The sequence below is a fragment of the Hermetia illucens genome, chromosome 1, assembly GCF_905115235.1.
Source record: "Hermetia illucens chromosome 1, iHerIll2.2.curated.20191125, whole genome shotgun sequence".
NCBI lineage: Eukaryota > Metazoa > Arthropoda > Insecta > Diptera > Stratiomyidae > Hermetia > Hermetia illucens.
The window spans coordinates 105,571,525-105,597,240 of record NC_051849.1 but is presented as its reverse complement, the minus strand read 5'-3'; the positions used below and the strand labels follow the sequence as shown (position 1 = coordinate 105,597,240).

Here is a 25,716-nt window from a genome sequence, read left to right as displayed (position 1 = left end):
TCCCAAATAAACAAACATAAGGTCCAAAGAGCGGAGTGGCTGCGTACGTGTGGAGTGAGTGTCAAATCAAGTTCATTACACGGGCTTGTATGAAGCAATATACAGCAACTCCGATGCGCAGTGCGGCACGCAAGAAAGGTTCAAAAATTGAACTTTTGCGACGTATGACAGATAATAGTTTGTTACGTAATTAATTTGGTTAATTTTCGGTATTATCGGAAAAACCAGTGTTTTTTGTTATCTAACTGATGATGATAAACCGTTAATTCCTTAGAATCCTCAGAGATCGTTCGACTATTTGTATGCAGACTGGTCAATGCATGGTACCTTGTATATAGACATTTTCAGAACGGAAGGGCTAGAACAAGGCTGAACCTGACCAATATGCGAGGCCAGATAAACGCAATAAGATCACTCTCGAGGCCATTCGACATCAACAACGGTCTAAGACAAGGAGATGCTCTATCGAGCACCCCTTTTAACCTGGCTTTGGAAAAAGTGATTGGTGATGGTGAGGTAAATGCAAAAGGTACCATCTTTGATCCAATATTATATTATTCGGCGGCCAATGGGTAGATTGGTACCCACGATGGTGCACAAAATCTGGGAAACGCTTGCTAAGCCTATCTCCAAATTCACGTGTTGATCGCTAGGAGTTTTTTCTTAATGAAAAACTACAGACGGGGAAGGACGAAGACGAGTTTCCTGCGCCTAAAACTAGATGGGTAAGGCTGACAACCCTACACGAAAAGCTGATGTAACGAAGCCACGAAAGGAGCCTCGGACAGGATAGACTTTAAAATGACGAACCCGCAACGAAAACGAAAGAACGATTTGCGTATTTTCTCATGGAACTTGTTCAGGCAATATGTCGGCTCCCATAGCCTACATAAGGGTACCAATAACAAACAACTGGGGGCTCATTTTCAACTAAATAGACCACGTGCTGATTGAACGCCGTCATCTTTCAAGGTTTATGAATATCAAAACATATATGGGGACCAATATAGACTCGGATCACTATCTCTTTGGGATAATGCTCCGGCTTCGAGTTACCCTCTGACAATCAAGTGAGAGTAAATACTGAAGTAACTAAAACATAACACTCCGTAACACCTATAGGGGTAAAATGGATGACGCAATAAGCGCAGCTAGTAGATGTCCTGGCGATGAAGCATCAAAAAAAAATCTTCACAACCACCTGAAGAGCAGTATTATTGATATCGTCCCAACCATACTTGGCTCCAGCCGCAAAAAAAGGAAGGTTGGTTTGACGATGAATATAAGCTCGCAACGAAATGGAAGAACGCAGCATACCTGGCAATCCAGCACTCTCAAAGAACGCGCGCACGCGCAGAGGCTTATCATGAACTCCGTCGAACGGAGAAGCATCTTCACACATGGAAAAAGGAAGCCTTGGAAAACCAACAGGTTTATGAAGTGGAAAATTACAGGGAGGAACCGCACCAGGCGTAGAAGTTTTACCAACAAGTCAGCATGATCAAGCCGTATACACTTCGATGCTCAGAATGAGCATATTGGAGCGAAAGACTGAGTATTTTAATGAACTGCCCAACAACCAAAATATCGAGTTGGATGTCCCGTCAACTGCAAATGATAAACAAATATTGCCACCACGAAGTATAGAAGAAACAGTCCATGCAATTCATCGACTTAAAAATCATAAGTCGCCAGGAGCCGATGGAATTACAACCGAATTGATTGAACTACAATAAATGGTTCATCAACTGATTTTAAAGGTCTGGAGTACAGCGAATAGAATAGAAAGGGAGATATAACGCAGTGCAGCAATTGTAGAGATGCTACGTTGCTGAGTACCATCTATAAGATATGATCCGCGCCATACGCCCAGAAAATCATCGGCCTATACCAAAGAGGCTTCACTCCAGGCACATCAGCCACCAATCCGATTTTTTTTTCTGCGGAAAACGATGGAAAAATCGTTGGAATGTCGACATCAGTTACACCATCTTTCTATAGGCTTCAAGGCCAAATACGGTAGCAAAACTGGAGTAAAACAGGGCTCAGCCATGAGAGAATTCAGTATCCCAACGAAACTGATAAGACTGATTAGGTTGACCCTGACCAAGGGCGAGGCCAGATAACACCAAGAGGATCACTCTCATTGGTCACCTTTAACTAGGTCGAACACCAAAGAACCAACAACATCGAATCGCACTGGTCAAACAAAAACCATAAAGATAGAAGATTACAATATGGGGATGGACAATTCCTTAGTCTACATAACGATGATCGATACCACGACTGCATAAAATCCGGCTCGACAGGTTGCGATTAGTGAGTCATCTAATCCGTACGGGTGAGGATAATCCTGCCTGGAAAGTCTATAAAGGCAATGTCCACGGTGATAGACCCAGCGTGGGAAGAACCGATGGCGTAGGTCAGGACGGCAGGCAGCTTTTAGGGATATCCAATTGTTGATACCGGTTGTTGCGCCGTTGATGATGATGATGACGATTATATTATTATGTCAAAAGGAAAACACACTGCCTCCTTTAATGTGCATAGTGTACCTATTAACGATAGTATCTTAAGCAAGTCTGCGTCCGTTAGAAATTTTAATATATTCCCCGCTTCCAAACCTTAAAACTTTTCATCTGGTATTAAGTATTCTCCCAGGTGCCTGAAGCTACATTACACAAGTGCCGAACACTGTCTCAGAACATCTATTGAGGTTTCAATACACGCACAGAACCTGCAGACAGGTGATAGTTTAGCCGGCAATGAGAATTCTTACTATAATTCGGAGGTTCTTTAATTAATTTAAACTGTCCTTTGTGCGCTTCGGTTCGTATTCGCCAATAAGCACCCTGGACTGCACGGCTGATTCTTTTCATTTTTTTATGTCACAGACACTAACCCATTTCCAATTCCACAGAAGTGTTCTGGCTTATGTAAAGGCATCCCTGTTCCCTTCTTGGCTAGTTCGTCCATTGTCCTGCCTTCCAACCCAACATAGTCAAGAACTCAAAATATTCACACCTTATTGAGCGAGCCGAGCGGATTCAGTCTCTCAAGCATTCCTATACCAGTTTAGAGTACACCTGGTTGGACCTGAGTGCTTTGATCGCCGCTTGGCTGTCAGCCAAAATAGCAATGCTTTGCCCCTGTAGCTCCTTTGCAGATTAAATGAACCACATTTGTTTATTGTGTATATTTCCGCCTGGAATATGCTAATGTGCTTATCCAAGTACATTTTCTATGGACCAATGACCTCAGTGCCCGCTCCCACCGGTGTGAGGATTCTGTCAGTGTACCAAGTAATTAGTTGTTGGCTTAAGCTGCATGTCATAGCCACGGTATCCCAGTTTGCCTTGTTACTCCAGCGTGTTTCAAATTTCTCATCGAAGTGAAACCTCGCTGTCATGTTATCCCTTCGTATCAATAATTCATGGTATCGCCTAGAAAGAATATCAACCTTCCTTCCATTTAGTCAGCTCCTCGCCTCCCTGATACTCCCAGTAATCCTGAAGGTTGCCCTTCTTGCATGCATCCGTATGTGTAGGTTGAGAGGAGTTAATCCCAGAAGGACCTCCAGGGATGCCGTTGGGCATATCCCCATTGTCCATTGATGTACATGCAAGCCAGTCTTTCGACATGCGTCTTCCAGAGTAATTTTTGGTTTCCCAAATATTTGACCTCTGTTTCTCGTTTCACCTCCATGTCATGTAACCTTATGGCTCTCAGGTGATCAAACTTATGTTTCCTAGTGAATGTTACTATGGTGGGTTTGGCTGGATTGATACGCAGCCCAGCCTTCCTTTACCAGGCACTAGTACCATCAGTTTTGATTCTGTCACAAAGGTACCCTCAAATTTGCAGCTACAGATTAAAAGAATGACGTCAGCTTATCCCTAGACCAGTATTTGCTAGCTCGTCCAGAAGTTCGTCCACTACCATACCCCATGTAAGTGCTGATAGTACCCCGCCCTATGGGCAACCTTGAGTAATATTGATGACAGTACAATTTGTGCCTGTCGGTATTTCTATTTACCTACTCTCTAACGTTATACCCATCCAGAAAGCCAGGGTGTCTCCCACTCCCTTGCGAATCAGGGCGTCATGTGTTTCTGTATCCGATGTGTTATCGAATGCTTCTCCGATATTCAAAAACGCACACAGTGCTATTTCTTTTGTTTCTATGACATCCGTCAGGTGATGCAGAGCAATTTAAATTGACCGGCCTGCCCGATAAGCGTGTTGACACTGATTTAGGCGATTTCACTTTAGAACGTTCGTTCTAAGATAGTTGTCTATGACCTTCTCCACCGTTTTGACTACGATCGCTGTTAGGCAAATTGGTTTGAAGGATTTAGGGTGAAAAGGATCTTCTTTACCCGCTTTCGAAATAAAGGCCATTTTCCCGGCTTCTATGCCCTTGGTATATACCCCAGGACTATACTGCCCCTTACCAGCCTTAGAAGGGACTCTAAGATGTTTTCTAAGCCTGGGCTGGTGTTGGGAAGATGCCATCTACTCCGGGTGATTTCAGTGGTTTAGAAGTTCCCCTTGCCCACCTTACCCTTCCAAGCATACCTCTTTTACTAGTTTCCACTTTTCCTTTCTTCCCCTTTTATTCGTTGTTGTGGTGTCAATAGAATGTTGTCGCCTTCCGCCATGGGATGGACCCCTGGGAAATAAATTCTGAGAAGCAGGCATACTCTGTCGTCCTCATTCTCGGTAAATGTCCCATGCTCCTTTTTCAAACAGACGGAAGATACTGTCCCGTCTTTGCCTATAGCTTTCTAAAGCCTGGTTGCTTCTGTGGTTCCGATCATTTTACAGAATTCCGTGAGGCTGTTCCATTTTGCTTCCTTGATCGCGGCCAGTCTTCGGATTGGTTTATCTGGTTGAAGAATTTTCGTACCTCTGTTCTCATTCTGGCTAGAGGACCGTATCCTCAGGCCTCAGTTGCAAGGCAAATCTGCCAACCACAAGCCTCCATATGGAGATCCTGCAAACTCGAAAGTAGAATCCCTTGTTGCAGCAATGTCTCCCATTCTCTCTGATCTCGACCATTCAGACTTTGACTATTTAACAGTAGACGAAGACGAATGCAAACTGTAAATCGACTGAATCTGGACTGCAGATCGACTCGATGAATGCTTGAAGGAGATAGAGAGGTAGATTCCCGCACAATTGTCGGAGTCAATAGACCAGCCACTACTAAACAGTCGCACTTCGAATGAAAGATTTTTAAAAAGATATGAAAGATTGACGTTGGCTGCACAAGTGGTTAAAGTTAACCACTCAACATTGGCAGTTACTATCACTTCAACATCTTCACGGTAAAATGTCTGTTAGTAGCTATCGATGTAGAGTGTTTAATTCTAACTCCTTGTACTGCTAATATCAGATTTTCATACAGATAGGGCAAAATCATAATCATGATTATGTGACTATGATTACCAATTTCATGATTACATAATCAAGCTCTCGTGATTATGATTGCAATCACCCATGTAATCATAATCGTGTAATCATGATCCCGCATTTTCAAGACTTCCAGCTGAGATTAGTTTGAAGAAATGATATTTATTGCGGGGAGGGGATACCTTTACAATCGAGTTACTGTGCACAGATGAGAAATTTGCACTTTTGGAGTTGCTTTCCAGCATTGTTTTGTAGATTGCTTTTGGTATGTTATTTAAATTTTTAGGATAATCTAATTGGATATATTTGAGGCTAACGTCCACTCGGACGACAGAATATTGTCTGGCGTATTGGTAGGATTCGCGTATTAAAAACAATATTAGCCAAATGTCTGTGCGTGTTTCAGATATCAGATAGACAATTAAGTGTTTCTATGTCAGGCAAATTTTTCCATTTGAACCGTACTTCACGAGAATGGTCACTTAAGAAGTACACCATATAAACTGACACCAGTGGACCTTATCCCCATTTCCGGTCACCAGTGCTTATGCATACCGTGAGCGTGTTCACAGCAAGCCGAAATGGTGAAATTAACCCCGCATAAATATATGTTTGCACTGCAACCACAGCTGGAATTGTCGAATCTCGTTGTTATGATCACCACCGTTACAGCCATGTAATAATTATTAAGCCATTTTTAAGTTTTGTGTAAAACAAAACCTTATTAAAATCGGTTTGCTGTCTGTATGTCTTTTGTTCGTCTGTCTCCCTGTCTGTCTGTCACACGCATTTTTGTGAAAACGGTTATAGCGATTGGCACCAAATGAGTCCTGCTTTACTTTATGTGTGCACATTTTGATTCCTTACTCGCGCACTTTACAATTCACCTCAAAACTAACAGATTCGGAAAGTACTAATCGATATCTTCCATTTGATACTCCACATGAGAATATTGAATACAAAAAAAAATTACATCCCCCTTTGCATGTATGAGGGGCCCCCCTTTATACTCCATGTAAATTTATGTCACTCACTGTATGCGTAGGGTTTCATAATTCCCATACGTCTACCAAATATCGTTCGGGTCGGTTTAGTCGTTTTGGACAAAAATTCGTGTGACAGACAGACAATGAATCGATTCTAACAAGGTTTTGTTTTACACAAATATGGTTTTGTTTTACACAAAACCTTAAAAATGTTTGCCAGCGATGAAGGTGCCCATAAAATTCTCGATCCCAGCCTAAACAAACTTGGAATTCTCCCTCATTGCCTATCCAACCTTTGTGCGTCGACCGGGCATAACATGACATTAACAGACAACTGACGGAATATACATATTGTATATGTGCACATATATGTATGTTTCTGAATTGAGACTATTGCAACTGAATAAAAAAATAAAAGTATCTCAGCGAAGAAACTGTTTCAGCGAAGAAATCTTTCTTTCGAATAAACTTGAAATCGTGCCTCCATAGAAGATTTCAGTTTCGGTCGAATAAATTAGTTATCAAAGACAGACAAACAGAAACTCAGTTGTTTTCAAAGCGGATTTATCTTAGCAGAAAACCTTAAAAGTATTTCCAATTTCAATTTGCGTAACCCTCGAACGCAAAATTCAATCACCAACTAAGCCAATTGTTATTTATTCTGCCCATTGTATCTAATCCACTAAACTATTGTTAGTTAAAATATTTGTAAACTAGTTAGAAACTGGGCAAAGCAGACAGATGGTGATGATCGTGATTACATGATTGCAGCCGTAATCATAATAATCGTCGTAATCATGGCCAGTGATAATAAAACCGTGTAATTACAAAGTCAGGATCGTTTCTGATTAGAATCGCAATCATAATCGTAATCATAATTATGATTTTGCCCAACTCTCCTTTCATATATCTCTGAAAAAACTTGCATTCGAAGTGAGACTGTTTAATACTTTGTAGTTCCCCACCTTTTTTTACCCTCGCTCAAAAATGATCCAATTGACCGCTTGACGATTTCGTCCGCACAGAATATACTATAATTATATTCTATTCTGGTGCGATTTTATACAAAATCACTGAAACTGAAGTAACTATACAAAACTTGCTGTGTAAAATTACAACAATTTTGGTTTATTTCCCTTTTGTGTAATATTACTCAAAAAACACACACCAAAACACTAATTTTGCTTTCGTAATGTAATTTTACATAGCCATTTACATCTATTTAAACGTTTTTTTCCAATTTTTTCTTAGGGTGTACTTACCCATTCCAGTTGGATCTCCCGCCCCAAACCGTTGGTAACAGAAGAAAGCAGCCTCCAGCAAACAACAGAAACACGGACAGGAAGGAGAGGAGGAGTCAATAAAATGGTAGGTGTAGGGAAAAAAGTGTATGGGGAAAAGTAACATGTTGACCATTTGTGGGGCAGTGGGAAAACAAATAAATATCTTTTTTACAGAATAGATATACCGCAACCAAGGATAAGCGGATACTAACTTTGTAGTTTTGAACCGACTAGGGGGACATTTTATCCACTTGACAGAGAGTGCTCCAAAATCTTGTTTAATTGAAAGACGCATCTAACAGTTTTCTTCAAGTTTCTATTTCAAAATATTTACACAATTTGTTATTGTTATAATTTTCTCTATATTGATTTTTCGTTAAAATATATAGTATATATCCAACAATTTTCATTTTCTTTCAATAGTTCTTATTTGGTCTCATATACGAAAGTAATTTCTTTGCTGAGACATTACTTTTTCGCTAAAAAATGGATAATAGAATACAACATTAACAAGTTCACCGTTTCGTCCAATCTCATACAAATTCATTCATAATTAAATTTTATGTTATAAAAGATTGTGCTCAGATAAGTGTACAGTGGAAACATTATTTTTATGAAAAATTAATTGTAAATAATGGTAACGTCTTGCGCCTTAGATGGCTCAAACGTAGTTGTTATCGTTCAAATATTGGTGTTTACATTTTTATTAACGTTGAAATAGTTATGTGTTAAGTTTCATATCTAGTTAAGAATAAGTTTCGTTTGCGAAATGTGAAATTTACCAATTCAGTGTAAGCCTTTTTCAGCTTCAACATTTCGAACGCACTCGTTAGACCAATTCGTTAAAGCTTCTAGTTGATTCCAAATCAGGAAGAGAATTATTTTAAATTCCTATAATATGTTATCTCGAATAATACCTAAAAAATCAATTTGGAAATTGATTATATTCATTTTTCCGTAAAGATAATTCCCTATATGAGTTACATCTATTTACAGCAAATAAACGGTTGTAAGGATACAAAGGAAATTAGGTGAATAAGTACAATATGTTATTCCAATCTACTGCATGTATATTTGTTGAGTATCTTCTCTGAAATGATGTTAGTAAAACTTCTGTAAATATAACATCCTAAATACGCTCCAATTTTCTAATTTGATCCATAAGACATATCTTAAAATGTTGTTCATTAATATCGAACCTAATTTGTATTTATCACGATGTTTAACTTTAATATTTTCCCTTTTAGTTTTCATAATTTCTTATACTCAAGTACTTTTGCAGATCCCTATGCGTATCTTATTTGTAAACAAAGGAAGGCTAGATTTGATATATTTGAATGGTTCCTTCCTTTGAGTTCCATGGTATCCAAAGTTTCGTCCAATATACACATATTTCAAATCTTCTCCCCTTCTGGCAGTTATCGAAAACTACGAAATACATATTTCATTCGGTTTATGTTTTATGTGTTTGTTGTATTCCAGTGCATACTTCCGTAACGACTCCAATACAACTTTTTCTAAATCCAATTTTGTTCCAAAGGTGAAAGGCGACAGAATAGATAACTGTTGACTTTAGAACATTTTTAATGATTTATTTCTTTTTTCTACTCTTACATGCTAGGATTTGCGTACGATTTACTACGTGAAGAGTCCTTGTTTTGAGTGTGTTTGATAGTTAGCTGATGACATATTTTGGGATAAATACTATTGTTTCAATGTTTTGTCATTAAAATAAAAAATAGGAGAACATGTTTATCATGAATTGACCGCCGATGCTCCCACTGCAATGGGAGAGTTCCAGGGAATTTTTTATGGAGGTGGTTGCCTGCTTTAGCGAATGATGCTGTTTGAGATTTTGCTAATACTTTTTAAAATACATTCTATCAATCTTGTATTAAAATAGGAATGACTTTGCTGCAAATAAAAAATCCCTATTTACCCCTATTCAAAAATTCAAGAACGAAACCAAATAACCGTTGAATTAAAAGAAAGTTTTCGTCAGTTATGATGTACTCTTTCTTTGATAGAGTGGATTATAGCCACTCAGAACACCCGTATAAAACCCTGTTTTATATACATTATCAGTTTAATCTTCTAATACAGTTTTCCTGTTACTATAGACAAACTTAGTGAGAATTAAAATGAATTTCCTGGCTTAGAAGTTTAATAAGGCATGAAGGAATTGATGGGGAAGTAGATTACTCTAAACAACCCCCAGAGAAAATGACTTTCCCTCATATATGAGATGAAAGCGAAGATCTTACTCAAGATTTTCTTTGTTTATTCCAGTAGTAACTAGTAGGGCAAGTAATTTTTATATTTCGTGTGTACTTGCGTTGTTTCGTATATACTACGTACATACTATATTAACCGTTGTGTTGGGTATTTTTTTCCATAAAATGTGAAATAGACGGAATTTAAACCCAAGCTTGTTCAAGAAATTCGTGCTATTTGATCCTAGCTTGGAATTTACATACTATATATGCATATACTATATCGGGCCAATGTGATACTGACTACGGCCGGCCCGTCCGCAGTACTATAGCCCAAATCTACCTCCAAACGGAAGAGGAAAGCTCAGCAGAAAAGAACTTCGGCATTTAAGGAGGGGGGGAATACCGGCTGAATCCTGCCTGTCAGAACCTTCTCCTTCACCCTTACCGGGAAGAGCGGAAGAAATTGAAGCTGGTGAAGTGGACGGACCGGGCACCGTGAACCTGGAAGGGCTCCAAACCGACGGCAGAAGAGTGTACTGCGAAGGAAGATGAAGCACCTTGGGAATGAGGACATGGACGCGGCTGTACCACTAGGTGCGGTAAGTTTCATTACAATTGACCGAAAGAATTCGAAGGTTGCACCCGATATTCAGCTTCAATGACGGCTAATTATTCTACCACCCTTCCAAACAAATCAGCCCTTAAGAAACCACCTGTGTAGCAATCTGCCTTATACCCAACATTTGAACCGAACTTAAATTATGAGGGATGATAAAATCATAAGCAATCATCCTTAAGTTGAAGTGGTGACTTTTGAACTTAATAGTCTCGAATATTTCGATATTTTTCATCGTTTAAAGAGGTTGCCTCCCATGCCTCCCATGATCTTCCCTTCATCTTTCGCTTCTTATCTACTTACATTTCCTCACCGCTGTCCTCAAATGATTTCGTTGAAACATTTACGAATCAAAATACAAATTTATGAAACATTGATCCTAATTGTTAAATCAATTAGTACCGTCTCCTCGCACTTGTCACTACCTGAATAAGCATGTCAAAAGTCTGACATCGTTTTCAGTCTTCTGTTGATTTCTTTCTAATGGGCGAATGATAGGGGATGCTATTAAGCAAATTGCTCAACGTAGACGTTCGCACAACCCAATTTAGCATAATCTAGGGTAGTATGAGGTAAGATTTTATTGGCTCGAACGATTCTAAATTCATTGAATATTTTCCAAGTTATTGAGATTGTATCAGCAAACTAAACTGGATGGTGTGTATATATATACATAGGAATGTTTGCATTTCACGAGCATAAGCATAGTATCTATGTATATTGGCCATTGAAGTTTCATTGGAGTGCGACAGAAACTCTTAAATTCCTATAGTAATTAGTAAAGTGCATTAAAATTACTGACTTTTATCTGACTCCCATCAAGGAATTTCTCGGTATCAGTTTCAATCATGTATCATATCCCATTTTCTTAGCTGTTCCTTTTTAATTGAGCGAGCAACGGACGCCATTAGGAAATTAAAATTTTATTATTGTGAAAAATTATAGATCGAATATCACGGCTATTGGGCAATTTCATAAGAATCGTGGAAAAGCGAATGAAGATATTTTATATTATTGGCAAAACGATGCAAGGATTTATCCATTGAAACCAACATCATGAGTGTCCGTCTAACTAGGTATTTATGTACTTTGTAAATTATCTAGAGAAATATAAAGTCTATCCATTCAACATCTTACTCCCACCTTAGAAAGCACGAACACGCACAAGTCACAGATGCTGAAGCACCTTTACCATTTTCAACAGATACTTTTCAAAAACCGACTTCCTTCCCGCCTCCACCAGTTCTTCCAGAGATAAACTTCAACTGACGGTTATGTGCTGAACGCATGCTCATCATTAAAATCAATACATTTTTCAGGTAGAGAGCTACTTAAGTCATCTGCAGATAAGAATAGAAGCTTTCCAATGATTCACCCCATCTCACCGGTACAGAAATTACCTCACGTTTACCAGTTTATCTTTAACGTGCTCTCAGAATTATTCTGGAGTCTGGCCTTTTCCACCCCACTAATGTAGCCATCAGCATGATAATACGCGGAGCAACTCCATGTGGGTTTATAAATTTCACTTTGAAAATAAAGGGCGGCGTGTGAACTGACTCGGAGAAAGTAAATAAAGAAATTATTCCTTTCAGTTCGATGCTTTTCAAGGATTGCTGACTTCTCCATGCTTACAAGCATAATTCGGTTCTGTAATGGTTGCTCTATAAGGTTGTAAGTTAGAAACATGTACAAAGGAAAATTCGAAAAATAATGGATTTTATAACGGCGATATACCATACAAAAATTAATCGAACCTAATTTTCTTGCCTTTCTTGCAGAAGATGCTACAGTATAAGAATTTCTCAAAAACATAAAGGTCAGATTTACTCTTTCGTCGCCTACTTCGCTGTTTCAGAGTTTATGGTTAATTACTTGCTAAAAATCTGTTCTGTTATTTTTAACAAAAGTGAGGATCTTAAAATCCTGACTTTTGTTAAAAATAATCGCAATCATATTTTCCAAACAAGAGGATAGAGCTCCAATACCGGTGCAAAAGGAACTTCACTTAGTCCACAATGAGGAAGAACTGAGAAGTATGTACGGATGATTTGGGACAATAATCCTATGTGTTAGACGGAATTACAAATTTAGCTCCCAAGCTGGTCGCGTATATAAGAGAAGACGATCCACATATGTATAATAGTTCGGAACCGTTCATTGACCAAGCATGAATGAAGTTTTAGTAAGTTGGTTTTACGGTTGCTTGGCCTTTAGGAGAAGCACCAATAATCAATTTTGCAGAAAACTGGATGCAAATACTGGAGCTTGGGCTATTTAATCATGACTTCCAATAGTTGAGTTAGACTTGACAAAGGAAAAATTGAAAGTTATCCCTAACACCAGCTATACAAAAACACTAATAATAACAATAACTGGTTAACTGATAATCGCCTCAAAGTAGACTGTCGCTATGATGATAGTCGATATCCAAATAAGCTTCAGAGCCATTTGTTACACAATACGCGCTGCACAATTGGTGTACTTCTTACCGAAATAAACAGGACCTATCCGAATAGGAGTATTGACACTCTATTTCGGGAGAATATGGTACATCACCCATCTGTACTAATGTATATACTTACTGAAACGTCGAATGAGGCAAGACCACGGAGTTGATCCTTGAAATTCGATTCCAGCGAATAGGACCTTAAACTGATGTGACTCTTTATTTCCAAAGAAAACTATAAGAACGAAATAAATGTCCACGTATTGTTAACCACTAAACCGAATTGAAACAATGGGACGATTTCTTTGCTTCCGGTAGTGATTTCATTTTTGCTGGCATATATTTATATTCAGGCGGTCAAACAGTAGCAGGGCGAAACGTAGATTGGTACTCGACATAGATAAAACGTGGTGATAGCTAGTCCTTTCTTAATGAAAACTACAAACGGAAAAGGATGAAAGTGAGTCTCTCGCGCCTAAATACGGGACAAACCTGGTCCTCCAGTTGGCGGTTAGGTAGGGCTGACAACCCTACACGGAGAACCGAAGTTACGGAGCCATGAAACGAGCCTCGGACTTGACGGATTCTACAACGACGTACCCGCAACCAAAATGGAAGAATGATTTGCAGATTTTCTCAAGGAACGTCCGCTCAAACTAATAAACCTAACATAATGCTGATACAACCGCGTTACAAGGTATGTCACAGTGCTAGAAGGATTCGCTTGACACAGAGCGGTTTTCTGGAAAGCAGCCACTACCATATATTATAGTGACCATCCACTCAGAGTAGGTTTATTAGTGAACCAAAACATGAAATTTTTTTTATCGGCTTTGAACATATAATCCAAAAGCTAGCTGCGAGGCAAATTTCGAAATATAAGCGTCATTAACGCCCAAAGAAAAGAGACTGCAGAGTCGGAGGAAAGTACCTTCTACAAGGCACTAGAACGAACCCTAAAAGACTAATATCAAAACCATACTTTCAGATTTTAACAGCCAAGTAAAGAGGGAACCAGTATTCAAACGATAAGTTGGTCCCAATAGCTTACATAACAATTCTAATGATAACGAGCTAGGGATCGATCGATTAGCAGTATAGCACGAGATGTTGTTGGAAGTAACTGGTTTGCGTGGAACCGCTTTCCACAAATAAACGTGAATCTCTCGGGGCGGAGCCATTTCCAACCAAATTGACCACGTGCTGAGTGAACGCCGCCATCTTTCAATTTTGATGAATCCCAGAAGATATATGAGGATCAATATAGACTCTGATCACTATCTCCTTGGCACAGCGCCAAGCTCAAATTACAACAATGCCTGGAATCCCCTCTGACAATCAGGTGAGAGTGAATACTGAAGCCATTCAGAACCAAGCCGTCAGTACCCCTGCATATAAGTGGGAAATGGACCGCAGTTAACAGAAGTCCTGGAGATGAAAAATCAACAAATAATCTTGTTTCGTTTTCTTTTTATTTTATACATGTATTTGTTACCGTTCTATTTAGAAGATTTTCCACGAAGGACACATTTTCTCGGAACCAATTAGAGTCTCAGGTAGAAGAATTTCAGAACCTTAAAGTAACGTGGAAGCACTGATTGCTCTCTTCATCGCGACAAGTGAGACAAGAGTATGAATAATATGAGATCCATACCAAAAATAATGCATATAAACATCATCTAATGACTGAAGTGAAACTTTGGAAATCTGTTACCAAAAATCCTAATTTCCGGTTGGTTTCGCACCACTGGACCAATGAGAATTACGCCATCCGCGGTATTTAAAAATATCCTCTGTTTACCGCTTCTTGATTTATAGTTGGAGGAAAAGGACAAGCATAAACTAAGTACTAATCGTGCTGGGTAAACATTCGGAGAGAGCGTAGATATAATAACTGTGAACGAGAGTAGTCACCAGACGGCCAAAGATCAAAGTGGTGTGGTTACCACGAAACCGACTGTGATAATATCTTTGTGAATATACATATTCCGGAGTTCGCTATAGTGGAGCTATTATTGTTTATTCTTAAAAAAGTGACAGATGAAAATTCGAGTAAGGATAAACTGCTTCGCCAGTGCAGGCAACAGAAGAATGCGACTTTGCCTTTCACATCCAACTGCACAGCTTCTTCAGGCTTAAAAAGAAGATCCCTTGTAAGAGAATTTAAACAATCTTCACCTTCGAAAAACGTTCTTAAATTCATAAAACTCTTCGGCGGCACCGGATAGATTTACTGTGGCCCGAGTGCTTGGCACTATATTTGCGGTCATCCTTCTTAGTTACTTATGCCTAATGTAATATGTTCCGCAGAAATAAGGCTTGTAAAGGAAGCGGACAACTGCGCCAAAGTGATGAGAATTAAATTATATGCTTTAAGCGAAGGTAATTTCTCACAACTGATCACACGCTGAGGTTATTTCCATTATGGTTTCGTTTTAATCCATTTCGAAATCCTTTGTATAATTTGTCCTTTTTGAAGAAGCGGTCTACATTTTACTCGCATCGAAAAACCAGCACACTGGGAATAATATTCAATAATATGTATATTCGGTAATATTCAATATTCTCTTTCTTTTCCAAACTTCTTCACACTTAACGGAGAAAATTCAGCAATAACTGAAAATCGAATAATAATGATCTGCATAGTAAATTAATTGCAAATTAAATTCTCATTGAATATGGATATGAAATCGTCGAAAGAAAACTGTGATAATTTCTAAAAAGAAAACTCGTGGAATAAAGCAAACAACCATCACCTGAAAACCTTTTCAAAACTTTACTGTGAAGGAGGATTGGTTTCGCGCTAATCAAATCAAATCAAAATTGCGCCTATTTTTTGTTTCCAATACTAAATTTGTTTGATACATTGCTGGACTCCAGACGACTAATATTGCATATTAAATATTTTACTTGATAACAATTTTACGTTTGTAATATCTACTCCAATTGTCTACAAAGTGGTCGTTGATTTTATTAGATTTTCGTGTTACCTCAAGAAAACAGCTTCCCATTCAGGTCATAATGTTAAACTCTAATAGATTCTTTGTTGAACTAGAATTCACCACTCAGCGCATTGATTGCTCCTCCGCTACTTGCTAACTGTTGATAATTTCATCGATGACAATTGCTACTTTGTGCATTGAGCGTTGAGCGCTCATGATGGATATGAAAATTTTGTAACTTAATCGCGATTACATTTTCAGAACCTACTTATGTAGTCAATCAATGCAAAACTAGATAGTCTTTGATAGCTGACAGCTCCTCTAAAACACATAGTCGATCGTCAATTCACCTTGGTTAATTAAGTGAGGCCGATCATTCGGCTTTTTAGACAAAACGTTGAATTATATAAAATTATGAAACAAAGAAAACAGCTTGGGTAACAACTCTAAGATGTACCTAGAAACTCATGAGAACTACATTTTTAATAGAATCAAATCCTCTGTTACGGCCTTGTTATCATAAAATGTTCTATTATCTCCTGGTACAATATTAACTATGTTTTTCCACTGTTGCTGCTCGAACAACCGCAGTATTTGTTTATTGTATGCCAAAATACCACAGAAATTTATACACCGTGTGAATGTGCATGTACCAAGTGCAATACTTTTCTGGCTGCCAAACCAGAGAAGCTACCAAATTCAAATGCGAAGGTTCTGGAAACTTCTCCTAACCTGATCTTACAAATTCGTGCAACGTCCTTTTCAAGGCGGTTCATTAGGGCTTCCACCTTTTGTCTTATTCAAATATTCGTGGATTTCCGATTGAGAGCTTTCGCTGAGTTTTAGTAAATCCTCGCGACTCAGACGATCCAACGAGAGCTGAGTAAGGTTTGACCGTACACTTACCTTGGGCGGCAAAGCAGGAGGCTGAATCGATGAAGCGTCATTATTCGAATGACGAGGTGATGGCATTCGTGGACGCTGCTCCAAACCATCTGAGCTCTTGTGACGACGGTGGCGACTATCGCTGCGGGATGGGCTCTTGCTGCTCTCTGCATTGGTTTGACTCGAGGCAGTTTTAACTAGTTTCCTACTATCACTGTGTTTCGACCGAAGTTCTTCATGGAGCTGATCCCGCAGGTCAGCTTTCGACGAATCCTCCTGGCAAATTGGATGAACTAAACTTTCCTTCAATGCAGGCAGCGGACTTATTTTTAAATCTTCCCGACTTTTTCCGGCATCTCGGCTCGAAAACGTATCCGCGTTCAAGGGCGTTCTACGACTATGAAACTTTTTCACCGGTAGAGGAGGTTTATCGCTTTCTTTCCCACTGTACGTATCAAATTTAGTTTCTTCGATTTTCTCAGTGGACAAGTTTTTTACCCCCGATATTGTGTCGAACTTGTTGTTTTTACCAAAAGTCTCAAAACGTCGACCAAAATCTGGCGGAGAATTTGTTAAATCCCTGCTTAGTCGACGTCCGATTGTATCCATGCGTTCACTTAGGATGCTATCTGTACTGTAACGTCGCACGTTCAAAGTCGATGAATTGGAACGAGATCGTGAGTCTTTCCTATTCGAAAAAAGTCTTGGTTTAGGGCTTGACTTGGGTTTCAGGTGTGTCTCCGATCCTGAGGCTGGCTCGACTTCCGTAACGACTTCCAATTTAGGGTTTGCTCTCTCTTGTTGCTGAACACTGTGAAAATAAGAACATTTGATATCAATCGAATTTAAATTTAAGGCAAAATATCTATGACTTTTAAGTTTTCATTGTTAAACATTTCTAAAAGAGGGGCTCGTCCACATATGACGTAATCACGAACGGAGGGATCAATGGGTTGATTATTGTTAAGAAGAAGGGACGGAGGGGACCTAAAGTAAACTTCTGAAAATAAATTATTCGATCAGTTCGAAAATTTACTTTGAACCAGAGTAATGAAAAAAAGGTTTTGTGGATTTTTATGTAAGGATAATTGGCTGCCTGATGAATCCATTTGTACAGAACTCTTAGTGCATATTTAAGTGAGTCAGACTATTCACTCATTGCGGTATTCTGAAAAACAAAAGGTTATTAAGATCGGTTCGCGGTCTGCCTGTCTGTTTGTTAGACGCACTTTCCTCAGAAACGGTTATACCTATTGACATAAACTTTAATAATAAAGGGGTCACTTGAAACAAGGGGCAACCTAATGTTAAAGCGCTCAAGTGCCCGTTTTTATACAATTTTTATCACAATATAAACAGCTTCAGCTATGAAAGGTTTTATACCTAGCTCGTAACCAGTGTTCAATTCGCTATAGTACTAAAATTTAATTTCTTAGGAAGTAGTAATTTGACGCGCTCTGAGCAATTATAACTTTGTGAATAATAGTAGGATTTCCAAGAAAATTGCCAATATGCTATTCTATATAAGAACCTCTACTGCTGTAATTTTACCAATTGCTGTAAATTATAAAATATAATAATATACTGTTATTGACTTTATTTGAGCAGATATCCTAACGGACTAACGAGTAAACTTGAAAAAAAAACGGCTCGACGCGCGCCGTAAACTGTGCCGCGATCGAGAGCTGAAAGATCCACGATGGAGCACAGCCTCAATCATTGATTGCTCTGTCTCAGATTTTCAATGAAACGCGGCCCCTGAGGTTCCTCCCCTTCCACGACATCCTCAAGCCATTATTTGAGAAGATATCCCTAAATGTGTGAGTTTTGCGGGATCAAGGAAACGGAGAGTGAAAGCAACTTCTTAGATCAAGGAAACCGAAATATACTTCATGATCCCATATACTCCAGGTCGCAAATGATAATTCAAATAATAAAATAAAATAAAACATAAAATAATAATAATTAAAATAAATCATAAAAAAATCATAAAAATCATCATAAATCATAAAAATAAAATAAAGGAAACAAGACGGAATACCAGAAGCTCGCGCACCAGGTGAAAAGATTTTGTGTTCACCTTCATATTTTTCCAAAATACAAGGCATAAATTAGACACCACCCGCAAACTTCATTAGCACGCATATACTATATACCTACATATACACATGTCTGCTTGGAGTAATTGTAACGAGTAACGACCCCATTCATCCCCCATTCAACTTACTTTGTTGTGGTACTGACGAATTGATATGGGATGATGACGTCATACAGGTTGTAGAATGCACGAAATTCACAAAATATGGCAAAGTTTCACCCCCCATAACTTTGTTAATAATAGTTGGATTTTCTTCAAACTTGACCAAATTGTGCAATATATTATCCCTTACACCCATGCCACCCATGTTCTTCTGGGATAGACATAAGGGGGATTGCCGGGTAAATTTCCAAAATTTGGAAATATACTATTATTGACTTCATTTGTGCAGATATCGGAGCCGGATGTATTTTGAGGCGTAGATTTCTTAGAGATGCATCACTGTGATTTTTTTCAGATTTTTCGGTTGGATGGTAAGAAACCGTAAAGCCGTCATCGCTTGACTTTTTTGAAAAGTTTGGGTGCAAGCCCTAAGCGAGGGGTCCGTGGACCAGGAAACAGGGAGTAAGTTGCTCCCCATTTGGTCCGGTCCAGCATTAAGTTGATGTGGACATCATTCTCAAAACGAATATTTCAGCTCTGGCCAAGCTCTGGTCAATAAGGTGGATTTGCGCTCATTATAATTCTTAGTCATGTCGTGTTCTACGAATTATATAGAGCAGCACTCAACATCTGCGAGCCGCTACGGTCACGCTGCTCCCAGGGCAGAGGTGAGGCAGCGTCTGACGATTTGCCTCCGCTCTGGTAAGAAACCGTAAAGCCGTCATCGCTTAACTTTTTTGAAATTCAATCTATTTGAAAAATATGCTCAAATCCCTACAAAATCACTGTTATCAAGCAACATAGCAAATTAATAATAATAAATGGCGCACCAATCCAATGGAATCAGGGCCTTGAAGTGTGTTAGGCCACTTCATTCAAAACCGTAACAGTACGCTACGGGATTACAGTACCCTATAGGAGGCAATATGGTGGGCATTTGAGAAAATTATTGCAGAAAAAGCGAATGAAATTCCACTCCTATCGCGAAGTCACGGCCACTACAGCTTCGGACCTTTCATTTGATACCCCACATCACTATATTCAGTGAAAAAAAATGTTGCACCCCTCTTCTAGGTTTGTGGCGACCCCCTTAAGTATAACGTGTCACTGCATGTGTGCGGATGTGTCACTGCATGTGTGCGGATTCCAGTCCAGCTCCAGTTCCAATCTTTTTCCCAGGTTTGGTGTCAATAAATGTAACTGTTTCTGAAAAAGTACGTGTGAAGGACAGAGGGACAGAAAGATTGGAATTTGAGCCACTCCATGATCACATCTATGTAGAACAATCTTGCGAAAAAGACCAGTAATGAGTGTCTACGTACCGGCCTTTTAGACTAAAGGAGACCAATGAGCTAACTCCGCCTCGTGACGTAATACCCTACGGAGGATCCATAGAGCAGGGGCGGAATCGGGGCTTTAGTGGGTAAAAATCTCATACACTGGAGTGTCCAGGCCAATTTCTTTTGACGATTTCCTCCTTCTCAAGAAAAAGGGAGACAGGCATACAAACGGACAGTAAACCGCTTTGAAAGAGGCATTGTCTTCTTTGCCTTTACCTTCTTTAAAAAAATATCAATTTGAAATTTTTACTGCTTATTTATTACGAGTTAATTATTATGATCAAATATGAACAAGTCGGGAAACCGGAAGCTAGACGCTTCAGGTATGAAAGGTTTTATATATTTCTTTTATAAAGAAATTTGGGTGTGCATTTGTCCCATTAGCATGTAGCACGTAAAATATTCATATATTATATGAAAAGATCCATTTTCTACTGATATTGACATTCAATGTCTTAAATTTTCAGAGGAGCGACAGTTTTGACCTAGTATAACTTTGTTAGTAATAGTGCAGTTTTCACCAAATTTGACAAGATTATGATCTATGCTGTAGTCTATATTGCTGCAAAATTTTGTGGTGAACTGAAGGGGGGTTTTCCTGCCAATTACTAAAAATTATAGTAATGTATAATACTATTATTAACTTTATTTGAACAGGTATAGATATGGAGGGTATTTCGGAGCATATATAGTGGCAGCCTGTTGATTTTTTTCAGATTTTTCGGTTGAGTAGTTTCTGAGAATGGGTTCGTTAAAAAAATGGTCACTTTCAAGCCCCCGCATTCCCCACCTTTTCAACAAATGTCAAAAATAAGAACGGCTTCGAAACCTTTCGAGACCTTTAATTTGATACCCCACATGATATTTGATGAAAAAAAAATTTACACCCCCCTTTTGCATGTATGGGGACCCCTCCTTAAATTCAACGCAAAAAGATGTAGCTCACTATATGCGTGAGTGTTCACAGTTCCCACCTTTCTACCAAATTTGGTGCCAATCGCTACAACCGTCTCCGAGAAAAATGCGTGTGACGGACAGACAGACAGACAGACGGACGGACGGACAGACAGACAGACAGACGGACAGACAGACAGACAGTAAACCGATTTTAATAAGGTTTTGTGTTTAAAAAAAAACTGCAAAACAGGTAAAAACAAGTCGAAAACCGGAATCTAAATGCCTCAGGAATAATTTTTTTTATGTATTTCTTGTGTAAATATATTTGACAGCCGGATATATATATACCTTGATATAAGACTACTCACTTTAGTGTGATGATAAGCAGTATTTTGAGTTGCAGGAAAGTTGTGCGGACGAGGCAACTTTGACCTACTGTAACTTTGTCAATAGTAGCACAATTTCAGCCAATTGTGGATACCATGCTTCATAATATAGCTTATATTACGCATTACAAGGTACTCTAGGATACACTTAAACAAATTTTCTAGTAAATTTACCGAAAATATAGTAACATATTATTAGGAAGTTAATTTGAGTAAATGAGGTTCGGAATCATACATGGACAGCACACTCTTCCTCTGCCTCTTTCCACTAAGTGGTATATCAAAACTAAGGTTTCAGAAAGTACTAATGAAACCATTTGATACCCAACACGACCATATTTCTAGAAAAAAAATGTACACAACTCTTTTGCATGCATGGGGAAGCCCCATTTTATTGAAGGTAGAAGGATGTATGCATAGAGGCATGCGCGCATGTTCACAGTTCCTACCTTCCGGCCAAGTTGCGTGTCAATCGGTGCAATCGTCTCTGCGAAAAGTGCATGAGGCAGATAGACACAGAGACGGACAGATAGACAGACATTGAACTGATCTTAATAAGGATTTATTTTACACAAAATCTTAAACAAGTCGTGAAACCGGAAGCTTGATGCTTCAGGTATATAAAAGGTTTTTTGGTTCCCTATGTGCGGAGCATAACGTAGTTCTCCATTGGCTTGTAGCATTGACTCGAGATATTGAAATCGTAGTTCTGGGCAGGTTACTGCCATTGGCAAAACTGAGCGACTTAAATATCTCGAAGGGGGCAGGTTACTGCCTTTGCCAGAACTCAGCGATTTAAATATCTCGGGTCAATGCTATCAGCCAATGGAGAACTGCATAATGAAATTGTTTCACGCAACCTGGATGAAGTGGCATTCCCCAACTGGTGTTCTTTGTGATCGACGTATCAGCGCACGTCCCAAATCTAAAATTTACTGCAATGTCGTCCGGCTTCCGCTCTCTATAGTTCTGAGTGTTGGCCGACTATAAAGGACAATGAACAGCGTCTTGCGGTAATGGGGGCGAAGAGGTTGCATTGCACTGGTGGCGTGACACGTTTTGATCACGTCTGGAATGAGAATATCCGCGATCAATATGGGTTTGCACCGATCGTGGAAAAACTGCGAGAGAGGCGTTTTTGATGGTGTGGTCATGGAATTCCCGCTAACGAGAATTCAATAACCAGTATTGATCAGTACATCGAAGTCAATGGTAAGCAACCAAAAAGCCGGCCAGAACAATGGTGGCTTGATACACTGGATGGGGACTTAAAGGTCTCGCGGTTACACCCTGATCAGGCATTTGATAAAATAAAATGACGAAACCAATCACGACGAGCCGACCCCGCTTGTGAACTGAAGGCTGAAGAAAAATAAAACGATGTGAGGAGCGACGAGTGCACGACCGCTCCGTGTAATATAGCTAAAATTCCCATTGCCCTCTATTTTCTAGAAAGCGATTTAAATAAATCATTTGATCGAAAGCCCTATATTGATAATACTCAACCTCATACGCTTCACACTCTGAGTTTAATATTATAAGCAAATGCCAAGAATTTAACCAACATCAAATATAAACAAGTCGGGAAACCGGTAACTTGACGCTTCAGGTATAAAAGGTTTTGTTTGCTTTTTCTGCGAGTATATTTAAGCGCAGAACTATCCCATTTGTACGTAGCCCGTTATGTATATGCATTTAGCATGTCTGACTACCCACTTTAGTGTGATTGATATTCAGTTGCAGTAAATTTACACGGTAAAGTCAACTTTGAGCTACTGTAACTTTGTTACCAATAGTGTGATTTTGATCAAACTTGGGGATAATATGCTTCATATTATATTTTATACTGCTACCGACTTTTATAACTCTGGAATATACTTCAGGGGGGTTTTACTCAATTTCCAAAAATATGGTAATATACTATTATTAACTTAATTTGAGCAGATATCGATATGGAGAGTATTTTGAGGCCTGGGCACCATATAGAGGCAGTTTCATGATTCAGATTTTTCGGTTTGGTAGTTTCTGAGAATGGGTCCGTTACTCACCACTTCCGACCCCTCCCCCTCCCGGCAATTCTAATAAATCTTCATACTAACACTGGCTTCGAAAAGTACTAATCGAGACCTTCCATTTGATACCACACATGGCTATATTCGGTGAAAAAAAAATTAACACCCCCCTTTTACATGTATGGGGACCCCCCCCAAAAACTCAACGTAGAAGTCCACAGTTCCCACCGTTTCTGAGAAAAGTGCCTGTGGCAGACAGACAGACACTGAATCGACTTTAATAAGGTTTTGCTTTACACAAAACCTTAAAAGGGGCTAGGGAGAATTAGATTCTTCATGAATGGAATTTGAATATTTCACTCGAGTGTCAATTATTCTGGTTAATTATGACGTCAGCATCTTATTTGTATGGTTTAGGATGCTGTTAATTAGCACGAAATTGATAAGTTTGAACTTCTATAACTTTGACACTAATAGTTGAATTTTCATGGAACTTGGCATGTGTATGCACGAGACTGTCGTCTATGTCGGTGCAAAATTTACACACACACACACCTAGGATGAACTTAAGGGGAATTTTTTAGTCAATTTCTAATAGTTGATAATATACTATTAGTAAATTTATTTGAGCAGATACCGGAATGGGACATCTCTCAAAGATTAGATCTCACCTAAGCGTTTTACAGGCTTCAGATAAGTAGATTCTTCATAAATGCTACTTTAATATTTCACGCGAGTGTCAATTATTCCCGTTAATTATGACGTCAGCATCTTATTTGCATGGCTTTGGAAGCAGTAAATTCACGCGAAATTGCTAAGTTTGAACTACGATAACTTTGGCGTTAATGGCTAGATTTCCGCGAAATTTAGCATGTATATAGGAAATATTGTCCTCTATGCTGGTCAGAAGTCCTAGGAGGAATTTAAGGGGGGTTTTCTGTAAATTTCTAAAAAGTAGTAATAGTATAGTAAGTTTATTTGAGCAGATATCGGAATGGGATATATTTTGAGGCCTAGATTTCATCTAAGCGCACCACACTGATTTTTTTCGGATTTTTAGATTTGGTAGTTTCCGAAAATGAGCCCTGTCTCACTTTAAGTCCGTACATTTTGACTCCTCGCTCACGTACTTTGCAATTCACACTAAAACTAATATCAGTTTCGGAAAGTATAAATCGAGACCTTTCATTTGATACCCTACACAACTATATCCGGTGAAAAAAAATTTTGAATTGCTCCTTTGCATGTAAAGCTTCACCTAAATTTATGCCACTCGCTGTATGCGTGAGATTTCATAGTTCCCATCCATCCACCAACTTTCGTTCAGATCGGTTTACCCGTTTTGGAGGAAAATGATTGTGACAGACAGACAAACAAATATAAAAAAAGGGCTAGGGAGAATTAGATTCTTCTTGAATGGAATTTTAATATTTCACTCGAATTTCAATTATTCTCGTTAATTATGACGTCAGCATCTTATTTGTATGGCTTAGGATGCTGTTAATTAGCACGAAATTGATAAGTTTGAACTGCTATAACTTTCCCAATAATAGTTGGATTTTCATGAAACTTGGCATGTGCATACACGAGGCCGTCCTCTATGTCGGTGCATCTATGTTAGTACACTTAGGATGAACTTAAGGGGCGTGTTTTAGTCAATTTCTAAAAGTTGATAATATACTATTAGTAAATTTTTTGAGCAGATACCGGAATAGGACATCTCTCGAAGATTAGATTTCACATAAGTGTTTTACACAAAATCTTAAAAAGTGCTGCAGATAAGTAGATTCTTCATAAATGTGACTTTAATATTCCACGCGAATGCCAATTATTCCGGGTAATTATGACGTCAGCATCTGATTTGCATGGCTTTGGAAGCAGTAAACTTGTACGAAATTGCTAAGTTTGAACTGCTACAACTTTGGCGTTAATTGCCTGATTTCCATGAAATTTAGCGCATATATACGAAACATTGTTCCCTATGCTGGTACAAAATTCGGAAGTCCTAGGATGAATTTAAGGGGGGTTTTTCAGTAAATTTCTAAAAAGTAGTAATATACTATTAGTAAGTTTATTTGAGCAGATATCG

At 38.8% G+C, this 25,716-nt stretch overlaps 1 protein-coding gene across 3 annotated transcripts in view; it reads right to left on the bottom strand.

Moving 5' to 3' along the window:
- Nucleotides 1-10,204: 10,204 nt before the first annotated feature.
- Nucleotides 10,205-25,716, bottom strand: part of LOC119661346 — a 295,095-nt gene continuing 279,583 nt past the window's right edge. For all 3 annotated transcript variants that reach the window (XM_038070648.1, XM_038070650.1, XM_038070649.1), the window contains one exon: nucleotides 10,205-17,603. In XM_038070648.1, the coding sequence (XP_037926576.1) occupies nucleotides 16,670-17,603 (934 nt within the window). In that variant the 3' untranslated portion in view covers nucleotides 10,205-16,669. The remainder of the gene's footprint in view (nucleotides 17,604-25,716) is intronic.